The sequence below is a fragment of the Bombina bombina genome, chromosome 1 (genome assembly GCF_027579735.1).
Source record: "Bombina bombina isolate aBomBom1 chromosome 1, aBomBom1.pri, whole genome shotgun sequence".
Taxonomy (NCBI): domain Eukaryota; kingdom Metazoa; phylum Chordata; class Amphibia; order Anura; family Bombinatoridae; genus Bombina; species Bombina bombina.
The window spans coordinates 91,794,307-91,815,472 of record NC_069499.1 but is presented as its reverse complement, the minus strand read 5'-3'; the positions used below and the strand labels follow the sequence as shown (position 1 = coordinate 91,815,472).

The window sequence follows — 21,166 nt, the reverse complement described above, 5'->3', positions numbered from 1 at the left end:
TAATAGGATACTACAACCTAATCTATAAGGTATCACTTCTTTATTTATCAAAGATTTAGAAAGCCTAAACAACATAATAAGCCCTTCCAGTCTGTGATATGCCATGGGTAACTATCTAAAATGAATTAATTGATACAAAAAATAACTTTATTTATAGCCATTTACAAAAGGTGTTGATATATTATGGACAAATAATATAAAGTTATTTAAAAACAGGACACAAAGGTAGGAAAGAGCAAATTTTATTTCAGAAAGATTGCAGTATGAGATGGACTATTTTAAGGGGTTGACAATCTTTCCAATAAAAGTTAAGCTTTTGGTTGGTTTATGGTAAATAGATACAATAAAAGGTCTGTCTATAGTGATAGATGGTGGCATCATCACGCTTACAATCTCCACACCTGTAGCACCTGCAGCTTCTGTCCCACTTTCATCCACACTTAGTATAGCCTTATGGACAGCCTAAAGCAGGATTAAAAAACAATATGGTTAGGGTGAATGTTTGTGGCTGATATGTTTTTAACTGAACAGAATAGTTTTTAAACTTTATAGTAAAAAGCCAGGAAGAGATTATTTAATCCATATCAGTTACTGTGTGTACCAGATTTGACCAAAAAATTGTGCAACAATTGCACTAAAGTCCATGACAGTAGGTCATGCTTAAAATATTATTTTTTTATTTATTTTGCTGAAAAAAACATGGGGCCGATTTACTATGCTGCGAATGCAGCAGTTTAGGTGCGAGCCTCGGTTAAGAAGCAGCAGTCGGAACTTATCTGTCACCTTGTGCAATGATAAATGCCGACAGTGTATGCTGTCGGCATTTAGCGATGTCGGGTGACATGATCAGCTACACTTGATAAATCTGCCCAAGCTCATGATAGCAATAACCAGCCATTGTAAACGGACGAGCGTGTTAAATACATTGTGATAGCTATAGTGCCTATAATTCATGCTCCGGAACTAAGAATACAAAGAGAAAGACGTAACTTTAGTAAACAAGGAAAATTTGAGGGACTCTTTAATTATATGCTCTAATTTTGACTTCTGCACCCATTTAAGTGTGTGTGTATCTATCTATCTATCTATCTATCTATCTATCTATCTATCTATCTATCTATATATATATATATATATATATATATACATATATATTATCTTAAAGCCTTTCAAATTTTTTTTTTAAAGTAAATGGTACATTCTGCTGTTTAAATGGACAATCAAGTAAAAAAAAAACATTCATATTTTTAATAGGGAATGTAATTTTAAATAACTTTCCAATTTACTTTTATCACCAATTTTGCTTTGTTCTCTGGATATTCTTAGTAGAAAGCTAAACCTAGGTCGTTCATATGCTAATTTCTTAGACCTTGAAGACTGCCTCTAATCTGAATGCATTTTGACCACTAGAGAGCATTAGTTCATGTGTTTCATATAGATAAAATTGAGCTCATGCATGTGAAGTTACCCTGGAGATAGCACTGATAGGCATAGATACAAGGTAATCACAGAGGTAAAAAGTGTATTTCTATAACATTGTTAGTTATGCTAAACTGGAGAATGGGTAATAAATGGATTAGCTTTCTTTTTAAACAACAAAAATTCTAGTGTTGACTGTCCCTTTAAACATATGTAATGGGTTCTATAATGTTAATAACTAATGTACATTAATCTCACCTTGGTGACCTTCAAGTTTTCCTCTTCTGTAATCCCAGATAGGTCGACTTTATCTGAAAATAGATCTGTGACACCAAATTTACTAAGCTCTGGTATAAGGTCAAGAGTGGTAGAAATGGTAAATTTGGGGATCCTTAATTCGATGTACCTATGTAAAAGATGCAACAAAATGTTTTTAAATAAATATTCTGATAACAGTATTATATGGATAATTGATATCATGCTAATAATTATTTGCTAGTATAGAAAATGTGCTGAGGTCACTAAAAATACTAGAGAGACAAAGCACAAACCAAGGGGCAGCAGAAGTACTTTAAGAAAGATTGTAGTTCAAAACATTTTGGCAAATAACCACATTTTGGGATGGGTCACAATATGAGCGTTACTGATTGTGTTCTACTTTGCACTCATCTTTATGCAATCCGTATGATCAATTTGGTAATGAAAGAAATTGGTTGAAAAAATGCAACCAACGCCTTGATTAATGCATGCCTCTAAAATGGCACATCCCATAATTATAATAGGATGCATTAATAAGAACACTAGCAAAATTTACTTGATATTGCAAATGGTTTATTCTGAGCCTAATGTGGGTGATAATGAAAATTTTTAAGTTTTAAGACCACTGTAGCAAAAATTTTAAGTTTTAAGACCACTGTAGCAAATAACTCAATAGCCAGACCCACTCCAATGCATTAAGCTCATTAACTGTCACAAGTTTGTATCACAATAACTCAAACTATCAGCTAGTGAGCCCTAAACCAACACAAGCCAAAGTGCATTAACCCCTAATTCTTAAACCCCTAACAGCTATTAAACACTTAACTGCCACAACCTCCCTAAATGTGATTGTGAGAATTTATGGGTTAAATTGTAATGGAGTTTCTCTTGTAAGATGTATCGAGTCCACGGATTCATCCATACTTGTGGGATATTCTCCTTCCTAACAGGAAGTGGCAAAGAGAGCACCCACAGCAGAGCTGTCTATATAGCTCCTCCCTTACCTCCGCCTCCCCAGTCATTCTCTTTGCCTGCTTAACTGGTAGGAAGGGTAAAGTGAGTGTGGTGACAAAAATGTTAGTTTTTATTTTCTCAAGCAAAAGTTTGTTATTTTAAATGGTACCGGTGTGTACTATTTACTCTCTGGCAGAAAAGGATGAAGATTTCTGCAAGGAGGATAATGATCTTAGCACTTTGTAACTAAGATCCACTGCTGTTCTCACAAGGGCTGAAGAGTACAGGAAAACTTCAGTTGGGGGAACAGTTTGCAGGCTAAACTGCATTGAGGTATGTACAGTCTATTTTTTTCTAGACAGACTGTGTTATTTCTAGAAAAGGCTGGCAATATCCCCATGAGGGAAGGGTAAGCTGTATTCAGAAATTTAGTAGGAATCCCAGCTTGCATAAAGGGCTCATTAGTTACTGGTGACACTGATAGGAAAAAACGTTTTTGTTTTTATTGCAAATATAACGTTTTTTGAGGGACTTTAAGGGGTCATTGTGGCTTGTTTAAGGGTTATTAACCCACATGGCTAGTTTAAGAAACACTCTGTTGTGTTTCTTTTAGGCCCCATAACATCGAGTTAGGTGGGAGGGGCCTATTTTCGTGCCTCAGTTGCGCAGTTTCTTTTCCTCAGAGACATCCAGCTGCTTCTCCAGAGATTCCTACTGTGTTTGAGGGCTGTAAAGAAGTTTTTTTCCCCACAAATCGTTCCTAAAGGGCAGGTAGGCGCCACAGCAGAGCTGTGGCAGGGTGCTGAACGTTTTTTTACCGGTTTTGTCAATCTGTTTTTTACATTAAGGGGTTAATTGTTTATTTGCATAGTTGTGCAAAGTTACTAAGGCTTTATGATGCTACTGTAAAAATTTCGTTGAGTTTACTGCTTTTTTACACTGTTTTGCAGAGTTTGTGCAGCTTTTTTTCTCTTAAAGGCACAGTACCGTTTTTTTATAAGTGTTATTTGCTTTGATTAAAGTGTTTTCCAAGCTTGCTTGTCACATTACTAGCCTGTTTAACATGTCTGACACCAAGGAAAATCCTTGTTCAATGTGTTTAGAAGCCATTGTGGAACCCCCTCTTTGAATGTGTCCCAATTGCACTGATATGTCTATAAATTATAAAGAGCATATTTTAGCACTTAAAAATATTGCAATAGATGATTCTCAGACAGAAGGAAATGAGGGTTTAACTTCTAGTTCTCCCCAAGTGTCACAACCAGTAACGCCCGCACAAGTGACGCCTAGTACCTCTAGTGCGTCAAATTAATTTACTTTACAAGACATGGCCACAGTTATGAATACAATCCTCACAGAGGTTTTATCCAAACTGCCTAGTTTACAAGGAAAGCGTGACAGCTCTGGGTTAAGAACAAATGCTGAGCCGTCTGACGCTTTAGTAACCGTATCCGATATACCCTCACAATGTTCTGAAGTAGGGGTAAGGGATTTGTTATCTGAGGGAGAAATTTCTGATTCAGGAAAGACGCTCCCTCAGACAGATTCTGATATGACGGCCTTTAAATTTAAGCTTGAACGCCTCCACTTATTGCTCAGGGAGGTATTAGCGACTCTAGATGATTGTGACCTTATTGTGGTCCCAGAGAAATTGTGTAAAATGGACAAATACTTAGAGGTTCCTGTTTACACTGATGTTTTTACAGTCCCTAAGAGGATTGTGAATATTGTTACTAAGGAGTGGGATAGACCAGATATTCCGTTCGCTCCCCCTCCTGTTTTTAAGAAAATGTTTCCCATATCTGACACCATGCCGGGACTCGTGGCAGACAGTTCCAAAGGTGGAGGGAGCTATTTCTACTCTGGCTAAGCATACAACTATACCTATCGAAGACAGTTGTGCTTTCAAAGATTCTATGGATAAAAAATTAGAGGGTCTCCTGAAGAAAATTTTTGTTCATCAAGGTTTTCTTCTCCAACCTATTGCATGCATTGTTCCTGTAACTACTGCAGCTGCTTTCTGGTTCGAGGCTCTAGAAGAGGCTCTTCAGATGGAGACTATTAGAGGATATTATGGACAGAATTAAGGCCCTTAAGTTGGCTAATTCTTTCATTACAGATGCCGCTTTCCAACTGGCTAAATTAGCGGCAAAGAATTCAGGTTTTGCCATTTTAGCACGCAGGGCGTTATGGTTTAAGTCCTGGTCTGCTGATGTGTCATCAAAATCTAAACTTTTGAACATCCCTTTCAAAGGAAAGACCCTATTTGGGCCTGAACTGAAAGAGATTATTTCAGACATCACTGGAGGGAAAGGCCATGCCCTCCCTCAGGATAGAACAAATAAAATGAGGACCAAACAAAATCATTTTCGTTCCTTTCTGAACTTCAAGGGTGGTCCCGCTTCAGCTTCCCCTGCTGCAAAGCAAGAGGGGAATTTTGCCCAATCCAAGTCAGTCTGGAGACCTAACCAGGCTTGGAACAAGGGTAAACAGGCCAAGAAGCCTGCAGTTGCCTCTAAGACAGAATGAAGGGGTAACCCCCGATCCGGGACCGGATCTAGTAGGGGGCAGACTCTCTCTCTTTGCTCAGGCTTGGGCAAGAGATGTTCACGATTCCTGGGCCTTAGAAATTGTGTCCCAGGGATATCTTCTGGACTTCAAAGACTCTCCCCCAAGGGGGAGATTTCACATTTCTCAATTGTCTGCAAACCAGACAAAGAGAGAGGCGTTCTTACGCTGTGTAGAAGACCTACATACCATGGGAGTAATCCACCCAGTTCCAAAGCGGAACAAGGGCTAGGGTTTTACTCAAACCTGTTTGTGGTTCCCAAAAAAGAGGGAACTTTCAGACCAATCTTGGATCTCAAAATTCTAAACCAATTCCTCAGAGTACCATCATTCAAGATGGAGACTATTCGGACTATTCTACCGTTGATCCAGGAGGGTCAATATATGACTACCGTGGACTTAAAGGATGCGTATCTACACATCCCTATTCACAGAGATCATCATCAATTCCTCAGATTCGCCTTTCTGGACAGGCATTACCAGTTCGTGGCCCTTCCCTTCGTGTTGGCCACGGCTCCTAGAATTTTTACAAAGCTGCTAGGGTCCCTTTTGGTGGTTCTAAGACAACGGGGCATAGCAGTGGCACCTTATCTAGACGACATCTTGATTCAGGCATCGACTTTCCAGCTAGCCAAGTCTCACACAGACATTGTGTTGGCTTTTCTGAGATCTCACGGGTGGAAGGTGAACATAAAAAGAATTCTCTCTTCCCTCTCAAAAGAGTTTCCTTCCTAGGGACTCTGATAGACTCGGTAGAAATGGAAATATTTCTGACGGAGGTCAGAAAATCAAAACTCTTAACCACTTGCCGATCTCTTCCTTCCATTCCTCAGCCATCAGTGGCTCAATGTATGGAGGTAATCGGACTCATGGTAGAGGCAATGGACATAGTTCCTTTTGCCCGCCTACACCTCAGACCACTGCAACTGTGCATGCTCAAACAGTGGAATGGGGATTATGCAGATTTATCTCCTCAACTGCATCTGGACCAGGAGACCAGAGATTCTCTTCTCTGGTGGTTGTCTCAGGACCACCTGTCTCAGGGAATGTGTTTCCGCAGGCCAGAGTGGCTCATAGTAATGACAGATGCTGACCTGCTAGGCTGGGGTGCTGTCTGGAACTCCCTGAAAGCACAGGGCTTATGGTCTTGGGAGGAAACTCTACTCCCGATAAACATTCTAGAACTGAGAGCGATATTCAATGCACTTCAGGCGTGGCCTCAGCTAGCTGCGGCCAAATTCATCAGATTTCAGTCGGACAACATCACGACTGTAGCTTATATCAATCATCAAGGAGGAACACGGAGTTCTGATGGAGGTAACCAAAATAATCCGATGGGCGGAGGATCACTCTTGCCATCTCTCAGCAATCCATATCCCAGGGGTAGAGAACTGGGAGGCGGATTTCCTAAGTCATCAGACTTTTCATCCGGGGGAGTGGGAGCTCCATCCGGAGGTATTTGCCCAGCTGACTCAGCTATGGGGCACACCAGAATTGGATCTGATGGCGTCCCATCAGAATGCCAAACTTCCACGTTACGGGTCCAGGTCCCGGGATCCCCAGGCGGTACTGATAGATGCTCTAGCAGTGCCCTGGTCCTTCAATCTGGCCTATGTATTTCCACCGTTTCCTCTCCTCCCATGTCTGGTTGCCAGAATCAAGTAGGAGAGAGCTTCGGTGATTCTGATAGCGCCTGCGTGGCCACGCAGGACTTGGTATGCCGACCTAGTGGACATGTCATCGGTTCCACCGTGGACTCTGCCAATGAGGCAGGACCTTCTAATCCAAGGTCCATTCACGCATCCAAATCTAATTTCTCTGCGTCTGACTGCTTGGAGATTGAACGCCTGATTCTATCAAAGCCTGGTTTCTCTGAGTCGGTCATTGATACCCTGATTCAAGCTAGAAAGCCTGTCACCAGGAAGATTTATCATAAGATTTGGCGCAAATATTTTTATTGGTGTGAATCCAAGGGTTACTCATGGAGTAAGATTAGGATTCCTAGAATATTGTCCTTTCTCCAAGAAGGATTGGAGAAGGGATTATCAGCTAGTTCCTTAAAAGGACAAATATCTGCTTTGTCTATTCTTTTACACAAACGTCTGGCAGATGTCCCAGACGTTCAAGTATTTAGTCCGGCCTTGGTCAGGATCAAGCCTGTATTTAAACCTGTTACTCCGCCATGGAGCCTAAACTTAGTTCTTAAAGTTCTTCAAGGGGTTCCGTTTGAACCTATGCATTCCATAGATATTAAGCTTCTATCTTGGAAAGTTTTGTTTTTAGTAGCTATCTCTTTGGCTCAAAGAGTTTCTGAGTTATCTGCTTTACAGTGTGATTCACCTTACCTTGTTTTCCATGCAGATAAGGTGGTTTTGCGTACCAAACCTGGGTTTCTTCCTAAGGTTGTTTCTAATAGTAATATCAATCAGGAGATTATTGTTCCTTCACTGTGTCCTAATCCTTCATCAAAGAAGGAACGTCTGTTGCACAATCTTGATGTGGTTCATGCTTTAAAGTTCTACTTACAAGCAACTAAAGATTTCCGTCAAACATCTTCATTGTTTGTTGTTTATTCTTGTAAATGGAGAGGTCAAAAGGCTACGGCTACCTCTCTTTCCTTTTGGCTGAAAAGCATCATCCGTTTGGCTTATGAGACTGCTGGCCAGCAGCCTCCTGAAAGAATTACTGCTCATTCTACTAGAGCAGTGGCTTCCACATGGGCTTTTAAAATGAGGCTTCTGTTGAACAGATTTGTAAGGCGGAGACTTGCTCTTCGCTTCATACTTTTTCCAAATTTTACAAATTCGATACTTTTGCTTCTTCAGAGGCTATTTTTGGGAGAAAGGTTCTACAAGCAGTGGTGCCTTCCGTTTAAGGTACCTGTCTTGTCCCTCCCTTCATCCGTGTCCTAAAGCTTTGGTATTGGTATCCCACAAGTATGGATGAATCCATGGACTCGATACATCTTACAAGAGAAAACATAATTTATGCTTACCTGATAAATTTATTTCTCTTGTGATGTATCAAGTCCACGGCCCACCCTGTTTATTTAAGACAGGCAGTATATTTTTATTTAAAAAACTTCAGACACCTCTGCACCCTATAGTTTCTCCTTTTTCTTCCTAGCCTTTGGTTGAATGACTGGGGGGCGGAGCTAAGGGAGGAGCTATATAGACGGCTCTGCTGTGGGTGCTCTCTTTGCCACTTCCTGTTAGGAAGGAGAATATCCCACAAGTATGGATGAATACGTGGACTCGATACATCACAAGAGAAATAAATTTATCAGGTAAGCATAAATTATGTTTTTATTGTTTTTCAATGTGTTAATTACATCAATGGATCTGGCAGCTGAGGAGTCATTACTGGTTAGAGTAGTGGTCAGGGGCTTTTAGTATGGGGAATTTAATATAGATGTGCTATGGTAATAGTGATTAGGGGGTTATAATTAGGATGATGAGAATGAACTTCACATACCGCTAAATGCGGAGCTTTGCATTTGCTTAGCAATTATATTAAAAAAGGTTGTGCTGAAATCCCTGTCTTTCTCAATAACAATCTAATTATGGTTGTTATTCTATCTCACTTTATACTGTGAATAATATTTAGTTTAAGGGTCTGCACACCGTTTTATTTCCTTCATATAAGGTTTTTCACTCACCTGAGCATTGTTCTTTAGCTCGAGGTAAAGTTCTACATTTAAGGTTTAACTAGTCTCCCGTTCCCTACCCATATTGTTCTTCAATGTATATCCTTACTATAAACTGTTTAAAGTTAATGATTTGTTAATTATTCATTTAAAAAACCCAAAACCTGCTGTTTTATAACATAGTATAATTGCGCCTGCATAAGTCATTTGTTACATAGCTTAGTGCAAAATGAGGTGAAGTCTGGTTTATGTATACCTGATTTAGGGCTAGATTATGAGTGGAGCTCTATTCATTGTTCCCGCCTGCTCGTTAACTTTGCTAGAGGTAACCTTTCTGTGCATATCGGCTAGCAGGCATAATACAAGTTTAAAGTAAAACGTTTTCACACGAGCATTAACCCAAAGCGCAAAAAGTCAAACTTGGAATATTGCGACTGTACTTAGGCATTCTCTCATAGACTTCAATGGAGATTGAAAAGTGGAAAAAAATTAAAACTCTACTCGCCCGCAAACCAGATCGCGTTTACTCAAGTGCGCTACCCGACATGAAAAATGAATATTTCACATTCCAATATGCTTTACATAGCAGAATATGTTCTATTTATTCTTAAATAAATATATATATATATATATATATATATATATATATATATATATATGCGTTAATGTTAAAACGTTAACCGTTGCAATAAATATTTTGATGTAAACAGTAAGTGCCTTCCTTGCTACTACTGTGTATTATTTTTTAAAGTGCACCCCAGGGGTTGATGATGGTGTGAGTGCTGGATCCCAACCTTTTATATATATATATATATATATATATATATAGCAATTATGTAGATGGAGGGCACTCACAGGGCTTTATTCAATAAGTATTCTTTATTCATATTATTTATTTCACATATTAAAGAATGTCGACGTTTCGGCCTATCCAGAGGCCTTCTTCAAGACAATTTCATAATCTCAAATAGTGCGAACCGCACTGTCAAGATGAACTCCCGATACTGAAAATAGTATCTATTTTCAGTATCGGGAGTTCATCTTGACAGTGCGGTTCGCACTATTTGAGATTATGAAATTGTCTTGAAGAAGGCCTCTGAGTGCCCTCCATCTACATAATTGCTCTATATTTCCTAATTGAGGATAGCACCCAGGCATTGACAACACAGGTGTGGAAGGAGTGCTAGGCCACCGGCTACAGTGTATATATATATATTGCCAGCAAATAAGGAGTAGAGAAATAAATGGCTGATATAAGCACTAGAGCAGCTTTAAGTAATTAGAAACAAAAAGCAATATAATTTACCAAGCGTTGCAGAACCTATATGTATAAAATATTAACCAATATAAAAAGAAGAAAGGACACATCATATTAAATGCTCCTAGATTAAAGATAGGGAATAAATCACTCTTTTACAAATAAGTGGAATTTAACTTGTATTTGTTACTATTTTGCTCAATATTATTGGCTTTATCTAACATTGTGAAAGTTGCTATAACTTTGTATTACTAGGTAGCCATTTTGTATATATTTTGTTACCTTAATTAAATGTATATTTTTATGTTCAAATGTACCATTGTTTATACTTTCACCTGCCTCTTGGGAGGAGCTGCTGGAGCATGTAATGGTATTTAATCTCCAGAACGAGATGAATTCACTTGCCCTGAGGAAGCCCAGTCTACCAAGTGACGTAGGGGGTGAAACGGACGTAGGCATTGGTGGTTATTGTCACGTGACCATGTCCAGCACATTGTAACAAAGTTTCTATACATGCTGCTGATTTTGGCAGTGATTATGGCTTAAAAGTTTTACAGGCTCCAAAATAGCAGAATGCTTTGCTTGCTACACAGTACAGCATACCAGGATTTGGAAATGAGTAGATAAGTTTGGAACTCCCGATTAAGAGGGGACTTTATGGATACCTGATTTGAACATTTAACTGTTTAAGAACTGTGTCTATAAATCTCTCGTATACCGTTTTTCTTTTGTGAGGGGGTCATGGAAGGATTTTGACCCTGTTACAAGGAGAACGTTGCACTTTGGTCTATGCTTTAAGCTACTAAAACTTGTCTGCCTTATTAACATATTTATGTTGATTGTATAAATTTTATGCTTGATTGCTGCATTCCTTATGACTGTACGCTTATTCTGCCTCATACTTTTTGATTTCTATAGGATCCGTGACCCACTTAGATCCCTATTTGTGAACCTGCCCAGGTCACTCCTCCTTGGCATCGTAACAAGGGGGTTTTGTGTACAGCTGTGGGGTAATAGTAACGCTTTATCCTATTGAGTCGTTCTATGACTGATGCGCTTTATTCATTTGGGCCCTTGCTAGTCACATGATGTAGCTTATGGGGCCTATTTAAGAAAGTGGGATCGGACATGATCCAATATAGCGGATCATGTCCGCTGCACATCGATAAATGCCGACAGCATACACTCTAGGCATTTATCATTGCACCAGCAGTTCTTGTGAACTGCTGGTGCAATACCGCCCCCTGCAGATTTGCGGCCAATCGGCTGCAAGCAGGGGTGTCAATCAACCCGATCGTATTGGATTGGGTTGATTTCCAGCAATGTCTGTCCGCTACCTCAGAGCAGGAGAAACAGGTTATGGAGCAGCGGTCTTTAGAAACACAGGGATAGGGATAGGGATAAATATGCCCCTATGTATGTTCTTTTCACATTGATGTGTATTTACAGTGTATTGCTTGTTTGTACAGTGGATATAAAAAGTCTACACACCCCTGTTAAAATGTCAGGTTTCTATGATGTAAAAAAAATGAGACAAAGATAAATCATTTCAGAACTTTTTCCACCTTTAATGTGACCTATAAACTGTACAACTCAATTGAAAAACAAACTGAAATATTTTAGGTGGAGGGAAGAAAACAAAAAGAACTAAAATAATATTGTTGCATAAGTGTGAACACCCTCTTATAACTGGGGATGTAGCTGTGTTCAGAATTAAGCAATCACATTCAAAATCATGTTAAATATGAATCAGTACACACCTGTCATCATCAAGTGCCTCTAATTAACCCCAAATAAAGTTCAGCTGTTCTAGTAGGTCTTTCCTGACATTTTGTTAGTCGCATTCCACAACAAAAGCCATGGTCCGCAGAGAGCTTCCAAAGCATCACTTATGCAACAATATTATTTTATTTTTTTATTTTTATTTCCCTTCACCTAAAAGATTTTAGTTTGTTTTTCAATTGAGTTGCATAGTTTATAGGTCACATTAAAGGTGGAAAAAGTTCTGAAATGATTTATCTTTGTCTCATTTTTTTACATCACAGAAACCTGGCATTTTAACAGGGGTGTGTAGACTTTTTTATATCCACTATATATATACAGTATAACAGAGTGCAGTTAAAATAAACACAAAGCCCCTTAGGGCTTAGAAAGGGGCTTCATGTTTATTTTAACTGCACTCTGTTAATTTCAGACTATCTACTAATTGATCATTTTATTTGTTGTTGTAACATTTGGGACATATTGTGGGAAGGATGGGGAAGGGATTTATAGCATATTTATTGTAAAAAAAGTGGCTTATCTACCCTAATATAGGGCAATACAGGACATAGTTCCGAAATAAAGGCTCTTATATTTACCTAATATTGTTGATTTTTCCCCTCCTCCTCATATGTGATAAACTACCTAAAATCAGCAACATTGAAGTACTTTATACAACTCACAGTTACAGAGTTGTGTTTTTAACTATTTTTCTGGCACGCTAGATAAAATTTCTATTAATGCTGCCTTTTTTAACTATAACTAGTAAAAGTTCAATTTTAAGTGGAAAAATATATACTTTATGTGTAGAAAGAGCATACTTTTCCCTATTCTCTTAATAGGGTTTTTTCCTTGAGTTAAATGTTGTAATATGCTCTAAGCACTCTCCCAGCCAGTTACCTCTTTCTATAATATAGACAAGGTCAGCTGGGAGCCAATAGCATTTTTGCCTTTTCCAGCAAATCTGGGATCACCTCCCTTTGTTTTTTTATATATATCCAGCAGCATGGAGCTAAAAAATACCCCCATAACAATTCTATGGACTTATAGTTATTGCCAGGAGCGTATATATAAAAAAGCCTTATTATTTAAAGAATAAGAAGAGAAAACAATGTAGCCAGAGTAAGGATACGTAGCTGCAAACAGTTCCTCCTATGCCAGCAGCGTGCAGCCTCACTGTATCATCCGTCCCAAGTTGATGACGTCATCAACTTGGAACGGATAATACAGTGTGAGGCGGCACGCTGCTGGCATAGGAGGAATTACGACTGATAGCCTCCTTTTTCGCTTGTGTGCATGTTAGCACATCACTTTTAATCTAGCCCTTATGTTGTAATTTAGAAATCTACAAATAATCGAAATGATAAGTACATAAAGCAGAAAACATTTCTCACCCTCTATGAAAATTCTTTATCCATTTTATTATGGTGGGTTTCCCAAGATCTTCTACCACTGCATTAAGTTTTCCTTCTTCTGGCAAAATAAACCATGCTGAGGCATTTCCTTTGTATAGTAGTTCTACCACAGTACAACCAAGATCCCTGTCATGTACTACCTTGTAGTAGCTGCTTCTGTACATCATTGGAACCTTCACCACAGTTTTTTCATCAACATGGAAATCACCTTCTCGTGTATGCTTTTCATCAAAAGGTTGTTCCCACTTGCCTGCAAGTGATTGATACAACTGTCTTAGAAAACATGATTTAAATATCATTATTCATATGCTACATAAAACTAAATATGTTTCAATAATGCTAACTGGTTTACTAAAGACTTTTGTGTATATATAATTTTATACAATTCCAATACAATAAAAATAACTGATAAATATTTTTAGTTCATTTTCATATGTTCTCTAGATCATGGGTGCAAATCTTTCTGAAAGCTTGTGCGCAAATAGTTGATAACATCCTGTGTGACCATTTTTTTATTTAAAGGGACATTAAAGTTTATATATATACATACATAGACGTACACACACACATATATATATATATATATCTAAACATACATACATATATACATATACACACACACACATATATATATATATATATATATATATATATATATGTGTGTGTGTGTGTGTGTATGTATGTCATACAAACCTCACCTTGAGTATGGAGTGCAGTTCTGTGGACCAATCTCAAAATAAGACATTGCAGAGTTAAAAACATTTCATAGAAGGGCCAGAGAACAAATAAGGGGTATGGAGAATTTAAATTATGAGGAGAGGTTAGCCAAACTGGGTCTGTTTTCTCTAGAAAAAGGCACCTGAGAAGTGATATGATTACTTTACATAAATATATTCAAGGCTCATATACAGAGTTAGCGGAAGCTCTGTTTATTCCAAGGATATTGTTTGTGACAAGAGGTCACAATTTAAGGCTGGAGGAAAGGAGATGTAATTTCCAGCAACTTAAACATTTTTTTGCAGTAAGAACAATAAAATTGTAGAACTCATTGCCTAAGAAGGTAGTGAATGCCAACACCTTAGATACATTTAAAAATGGCTTAATTGTTGAATAGAAACAGAATTCAGGGATATGATTGCTTGTGTTAAACGGGTCACCTATTTAATGGGATGATATTAAGCTTAATTGGAGCTTTTATTGTAAAGCAGGTAGGATCTGTATAGGTTGAACTCAATGACTTCTGTCTTCTTTCAACATCATCTACCATGTTACTAAGAATGTGTGTTTTATGTGTGTGTGCAATTGTAGCCAATGAAGCCAAGTTGCATGGTGTGTTATGTCACCTGAAGTATATGCCTGACACTTTTCTATGCTATCCAGTGAGAAAAAGAAATGTTATCCTAGAGAGCTGAGTCACGGAAAGGTAAGCAAGAAATTTGATTTTTTTTTTTTATGTGCGCATAGACAAGGTAGATACATTTTCTTTGGTAGGAACGATATGAACAAATCTCTGTTGCTTATATTGTCTAGAGCAGAGTTCTTCAAACCACGGGTTGGTACCCATTACTGAGTTGCAACACCATGTTTACTGCGTTGCGACTTGTGTATGTGTGCTATAGGAGACTTTTCTTTTGTTTGTGTTATATGAGTATGTGTGTGTTGTGTGTATATGTAATATGAGAGTGTGTGTATGTGTTGTATAAGAGTATGTGCATTGTATGAGAGGATGTGTGTTATTACCTTTAACAACACTTTCACGTTTGACTACAATCAGGGGCACACAAATTTTACTCACTTTGCCAAAAATTTGCAGCTATCTCGTTCTATATTACCTAAGAAATTTTCAGACCAAGCATAAAAATAAGGTCACAAAGGTAAGTTGTATCATTGCACCAGGTTTTGGGAAAAAATTTTTTTTGAAGAACTCTGGCCTAAAGGGATGCATCCCTTAGAAATAAGCTGTTTTAAGGATGATATAGATTTTACAGATTGATAAACCTACCTCTGAAGTAAATATAGTTTATTAGAATTAGTGCAGTGTCTGGGTTAACGCTGCTTATCAAATCAACAATTTTCCCATTTGTTTTCTTTTCCACATAACTGTTGATCTGAGATTTTGCCTCTTCAGCATTGTGGAAATCAGTAGAAAATGCCTCTGCCTCATAGAATTTCTTGACATCTTCTAAGAACTTTTGAAGTAACTTCCTTTCTTTGCTTATAAACAGGGCGTTCCCACTGTTGAGCTGCAACTCATTGTCAGGTTCATGTAACATTTCTAGGAGATGTTGGAAGCCTGCATGGATCTCTTGCTCTGATATCTCTGAGATATTGAAGTTCAGACCTTCAATGATCTGATTGTGGGTCTGAGACCTGGCACCCAAGGATAGCATAGCAAATGCAGTGGAAATACTCACCGGGGAGAAGAAAATGTTTTCAGATGGATGATCTGCAGTTACCTGTCTGAAAAGCTTGTATGCAAATTGGTTATTGCCTGGGGCTATTTTGTGGCATTCTGTTGATTCATTGTGATGGTGATGGTGCTTTCCTTTGTCCTGGTAGTCATGCTTGTGGTCACCATCTGCGTGATCCTTGTGGTTATGCTTATCATTATCGTGGTGTCCTTCCTGGTGATCACTGGTGACCATATAAAGTAGAGCCACACTGACACTCAGAAAGAAGAGGACCCTCATTGTGTACCATCTGAATAATCCTTCAAGAAAACAACCAACAATTATCAGAGATACACTACCTAATACAACAACTCAACTTTTACTGGTATTAGGTACAAAGTCAGTTCTCTTCAATGTCTATATATCAGCTAGATTACGAGTTTGGCATTATGAGTGAAAAAGCATTGTTATGCTTCATAACACTGCTTTTTCCCTAACGCCGCTATTACAAGTCTTGCAGGTATAGGTGTACCGCACACCTTTTTGGCCGTCACGCAACTTAAGTACTTCACTTTTAAAAATTTCCTTTTTCAATGGGACTTCCATAGCGCTGGTATTATGAGTTTGCCTGGGAGTCCAAAAAGTGAGCAGTACACCCTATACTGACAAGATTCGTACCGCCATCTAAAGTCAGTAGTTATGAGATTTACGTTACAAAGCTGTAGCATAAAACTCATAACTAAAGTATTAAAAAGTACACTAACACCCATAAAATACCTATTAACCCCTAAAATGAGGCCCTCCCACATCGCAAACACTATAATAAGTTTATTAACCCATAATCTGCTGCTCCGGACATCGCCACCACTATTAAAATTTATTAATCCCTATTCCGCAACTCCCTGACATCGTCGCCACTATAATAAACGTATTAACCCCTAAAACAGCACCCCCCACATAGAAAACACTATTTAATGGTTATTAACCCCTAATCTGCCGTCCACCCACACCGCCGCTATAATAAACCTATTAACTACTAAACCGTAAGCCCCCCACAACTAAATATACTAAATTAAACTATCTAACAAATTAAACTAGCTATCTTAGGTTTTATTTTTATTTTACAGGTAACTTTGTATTTATTTTAACTAGGTAGACTAGTTATTAAATAGTTATTAGCTATTTACTAACCACTTAGTTAAAATAAATACAAACTTACCTTTAAAATAAAACCTAACCGGCCTTACACTAAAATCTAACATTACAATAAAATAAATTAATAAAATACAATTATCTAAATTGCAAAAAAATAAACACTAAATTACACAAAATAAAAATTGAAATTATAAAAAATAAAAACGAATTACTCCTAATCTAATAATAATAATAATCTAATAAATAAACCCCCCCTCAAAAAAAAACCTAGCCTACACTAAACTGCCAATGGCCCTTAAAAGGGCCTTTTGTGGGGCATTGCCCCAAAGAAATCAGCTCTTTTACCTGTAAAAAAAAAATACAAACACCCCCCCAACAGTAAAACCCACCACCCACGCAGCAAAACCCCCCAAATAAAATTATATCTAAATAAACCTCAGCTAACCATTGCCCTGAAAAGGGCATTTGGCTGGGAATTGCCCTTAAAAGGGCATTTAGCTCTTTTACGGTGGCCAAACCCTAAGATTAAAATAAAACTCACCCAATAAACCCTTAAATAAACTTAACACTAACCCCCGACGATCCATTTACAGTTTTCGAAGACCGGACATCCATCCTCATCCAGGCGGCAGAAGTCTTTATCCAAGCGTGCAGAAGTCTTCATCCAGACGGCATCTTCTATCTTCATACATCCGGCGCGGAGAAGGTCCATCTTCAAGACATCCGACGCGAAGCATCCTCTTCTTCCAATCGTCATTGGAAAATGAAGTTCTCTTTAAGTGACATCATCCAAGATGGTGTCCCTTACATTCATACATGGCTAATAGAATTCTATCAGTCAATAGGAATTAAAGGGGAAAAATCCTATTGGCTGTTGCAATCAGCCAATAGAATTGAGCTTTCATCCTATTGGCTGATCCAATCAGCCAATAGGAGTGAGCTTGCATTCTATTGGCTATTCCAATCAGCCAATAGAATGCAAGCTCCATCCTATTGGCTGATTGGATCAGCCAATATGATTAACGCTCAATCCTATTGGCTTATTACAACAGCCAATAGGATTTTTCCCCTTTAATTCCTATTGGCTGATAGAATTCTATCAGCCAATCGGAATGTAAGGGGCGCCATCTTGGATTTGAACTTCATTTTCGGAAGAAGAGGATGCTCCACAACGGATGTCTTGAAGATGTACCCGCTCCGCGCCGGATGAATGAAGATAGAAGATGCCGTCTGGATGAAGACTTCTGCCAGCTTGGATGAAGACTTCTGCCAGCTTCGATGAGGACTTCTGCCCGCTTGGATGAAGACTTCTGCCAGCTTCGATGAGGACTTCTGCCCGCTTGGATGAAGACTTCTGCCAACTGTAAGTGGATCGTCGGGGGTTAGTGTTAGGTTTTTTTAAGGGTTTATTGGGTGGGTTTTATTTTTGCTTAGGGTTTGGGCACCATAAAAGAGCTAAAGGTCCTTTTAAGGGCAATGCCATCCAAATGCCCTTTTCAGGGCATTGGTTAGCTTAGGTTTATTTAGATAGAATTTTATTTGGAGAGTTTGGCTGTGTGGTTGTGGGGTTTTACTATTGGGGGCTGTTTGTATTTATTTTTACAGGTAAAAGAGCTGATTTCTTTGGGGCAATGTCCAACAAAAGGCCCTCTTAAGGGCTATTGGCAGTTTAGTGTAGGCTAGGTTTTTTTTTTTTTTTCGGGCGGCGTTTTTAATTTGGTTGGGCTATTAGATTAGGAGTAATTTATTTTTATTTTTGATAATTTCATTTTTTATTTTGTGTAATTTAGTGTTTATTTTTTTGTTATAATTTAGATAATTGTATTTTATTAATTTAATTTATTTTATTTTATTGTAATGTTAGGTTTTAGTGTAATGCAGGTTAGGTTTTATTTTACAGGTAACTTTGTATTTATTTTAACTAGGTAGTTAGTAAATAGTTAATAACTAATTACTAACTAGTCTACTTAGTTAAAATACATACAAAGTTACCTGTGAAATAAAAAAAAAAACCTAAGATAGCTACAATAGTATAACTATTAGTTATTTTGTAGCTAGCTTAGGTTTTATTTTATAGGTATGTATGTATTTAGTTTTAAATAGGAATTATTTAGGTAATAATTGTAAGTTTTATTTAGATTTATTTTAATTATATTTAAGTTAAAGGGTGTTAGGGTTAGGGTCATGTTAGGGTTAGGTTTAGGGGTTAATATATTTAATTATGTAGTGTTAGTGATGTGGGAGGCCAGAGGTTTAGGGGTTAATAACTTTAGTATAGTGGTGGCGACATTGGGGGCGGCAGATTAGGGGTTAATAAGTGTAGGTAGGTGGCAGCGATGTTAGGGCCAGCAGATTAGGGGTTAATAAATTTATGTAGGTGGCGGCGATGTTGGGGGCAGAAAGATTAGGGGTTAGTAACTGCAATGTAGGTTGCGGCGATGTTAGGGGCGGCAGATTAGGGGTTAATAACATTATGTAGTTTACGGCAATGTCGGGGGCGACAGATAAGGGGTGTTTAGACGTGTTTTTTTTTTTGTTAGGGTGTTAGGTTTAAACATAACTTTTTCTTTCCCCATAGACATCAATGGGGCTGCGTTACGGAGCTTTTGTTTCCGCGATCGCAGGTGTTAGGCTTTTTTTTGCCAACTCTCCCCATTGATGTCTATGAGGAAATTGTGCACGAGCACGTCAAAGCAGCGCCCGCACAAGCCAGGTTTTTTAAAACCTGTAATAGCAGAGATATAGGGAGGTAAAATACCGCCACTTTTGTGGCGGTCGTTAATTTCCCTATAGCGCTGAAAACTCGTAATCTAACTGTATGTTATTAAAAATATTATATTAATCTAGACTTTAATTATGGGCAGCATGCTTGGGAAGATTCATAATGAGCTAACCCTGAAATTAAAAAAAGAATTTAAAAAAAACTACACTGCTGCCAATATACCATCAATGCAAGTATGTGCTGGCAGCAGCTATTAACAGAAATTAATCCATTTTCTGACAATATATATTTCAAATATATATTGTCAGAAAATGGATTAAATGCTGGATTTAGCACAATAAAAAAACAGTACACTGGTACGATCTATCAATAGCTCTGCAACATAAGATATGCTAAATATTTTTAAAGCCTTATAACACTGTGTATGAACTGCAGTCAATCAATGTTCCTTCAGTGGTTATGACGCTTTATTTCTTGCTTGGCTTCAGTCATAAAACTATCGATTCTCTATATCCAACAAGTACAATGTATCACCCCCCCTGTCTTGCAGCCGATATCACCCACACACAAACAATAAACACCTGGATCTGTAGCCCACATAAGATCAGATAACATCTGATGCAGCTTCTGTAAACCACATACACATATTAGACCTTTAGATCAGACCCCTTGCCCTGCAGCCCCTCTGTCAGCCACATTTATAAAACAGATCAGACCCTTGTAGCTGATTTGTCTACTGTATATCTTTATCAGATCAGATGACTGGCCTTGCAGTCGTCTCTATCAGCCGATCAGACCCTTAGCACTGAAGCCCCTCCTGTCAGTATGCTAAAGCATTCTTCAAAAAGGATCTTCATCAAGTGCTTTCACACCCCCTTACTATGGAAATACAGAGCTAAACCAGAGACTGGTGCCTAAACCAGGATAATATGGACCCATATCCATATCTTTGATAGATGGCACTCTCCTTTTAAAAAACAACACTTCTGGTGCTCTGTGAAAAATGCATAAAAAGTACAGTCGCCTCCTAATAAAGATAACCCCCACACAGCAACTCCAGAATCATAAAACCAAGAATGTATTTAATCCAGTAAAAAACCATAACATTTTGGCTCACACAAGAGCCTTTGTCAAATATAGTATATATATTATATAGAATACCTAACTTCTAATCCATATATCCTTTTTTGCTCTTATTCGACAACTGTTTGTTAGTTGTCCTATTAAAAAAACATATGCAGGCTACATACTTACCTGATGTCTTCAGAGATTTTTTTTAGTGCTCCCAAATTCTGTAAATAAGGACACTATTATTTATAGGGATAAACTCGGTATTATGAAATCAGCCACATAATTAAACATTAACCACATAACCTTTGTCTGTGTATTCAAAGCAATTAGAGAAATAATGATGACATGTAAGATCGCAACTACTAAAATTAGATAATATAAGTACATGTAGGGACATCCGAAAATATTTAAAGGGACATTCCAATAGAAAAGACTACTGTATATTTAGCTCCTTCAAAGGGATCAATTGATAAAGGGATGCATTGATAAATTATAAATAATATTGTCCTAACATTCAATTAGGAACAGTAGTTGTACCTAGCTACCAAT

The 21,166-nt window shown here is 38.0% G+C and overlaps 1 protein-coding gene across 1 annotated transcript; it reads right to left on the bottom strand.

The window, feature by feature from the left end:
- Nucleotides 1–226: 226 nt before the first annotated feature.
- LOC128644875 (alpha-1-antitrypsin) lies at nucleotides 227–20,877 on the bottom strand. The gene is made up of 5 exons (XM_053697507.1): nucleotides 20,801–20,877; nucleotides 15,282–15,989; nucleotides 13,259–13,529; nucleotides 1,678–1,825; nucleotides 227–462 (listed from the first exon to the last, which is right to left on the bottom strand). Exons 2-5 carry the CDS (start codon nucleotides 15,967–15,969, stop codon nucleotides 274–276), a joined length of 1,296 nt encoding a protein of 431 aa, XP_053553482.1. The 5' UTR covers nucleotides 15,970–15,989; nucleotides 20,801–20,877; the 3' UTR covers nucleotides 227–273.
- Between the last annotated feature and the right edge of the window lie 289 nt (nucleotides 20,878–21,166).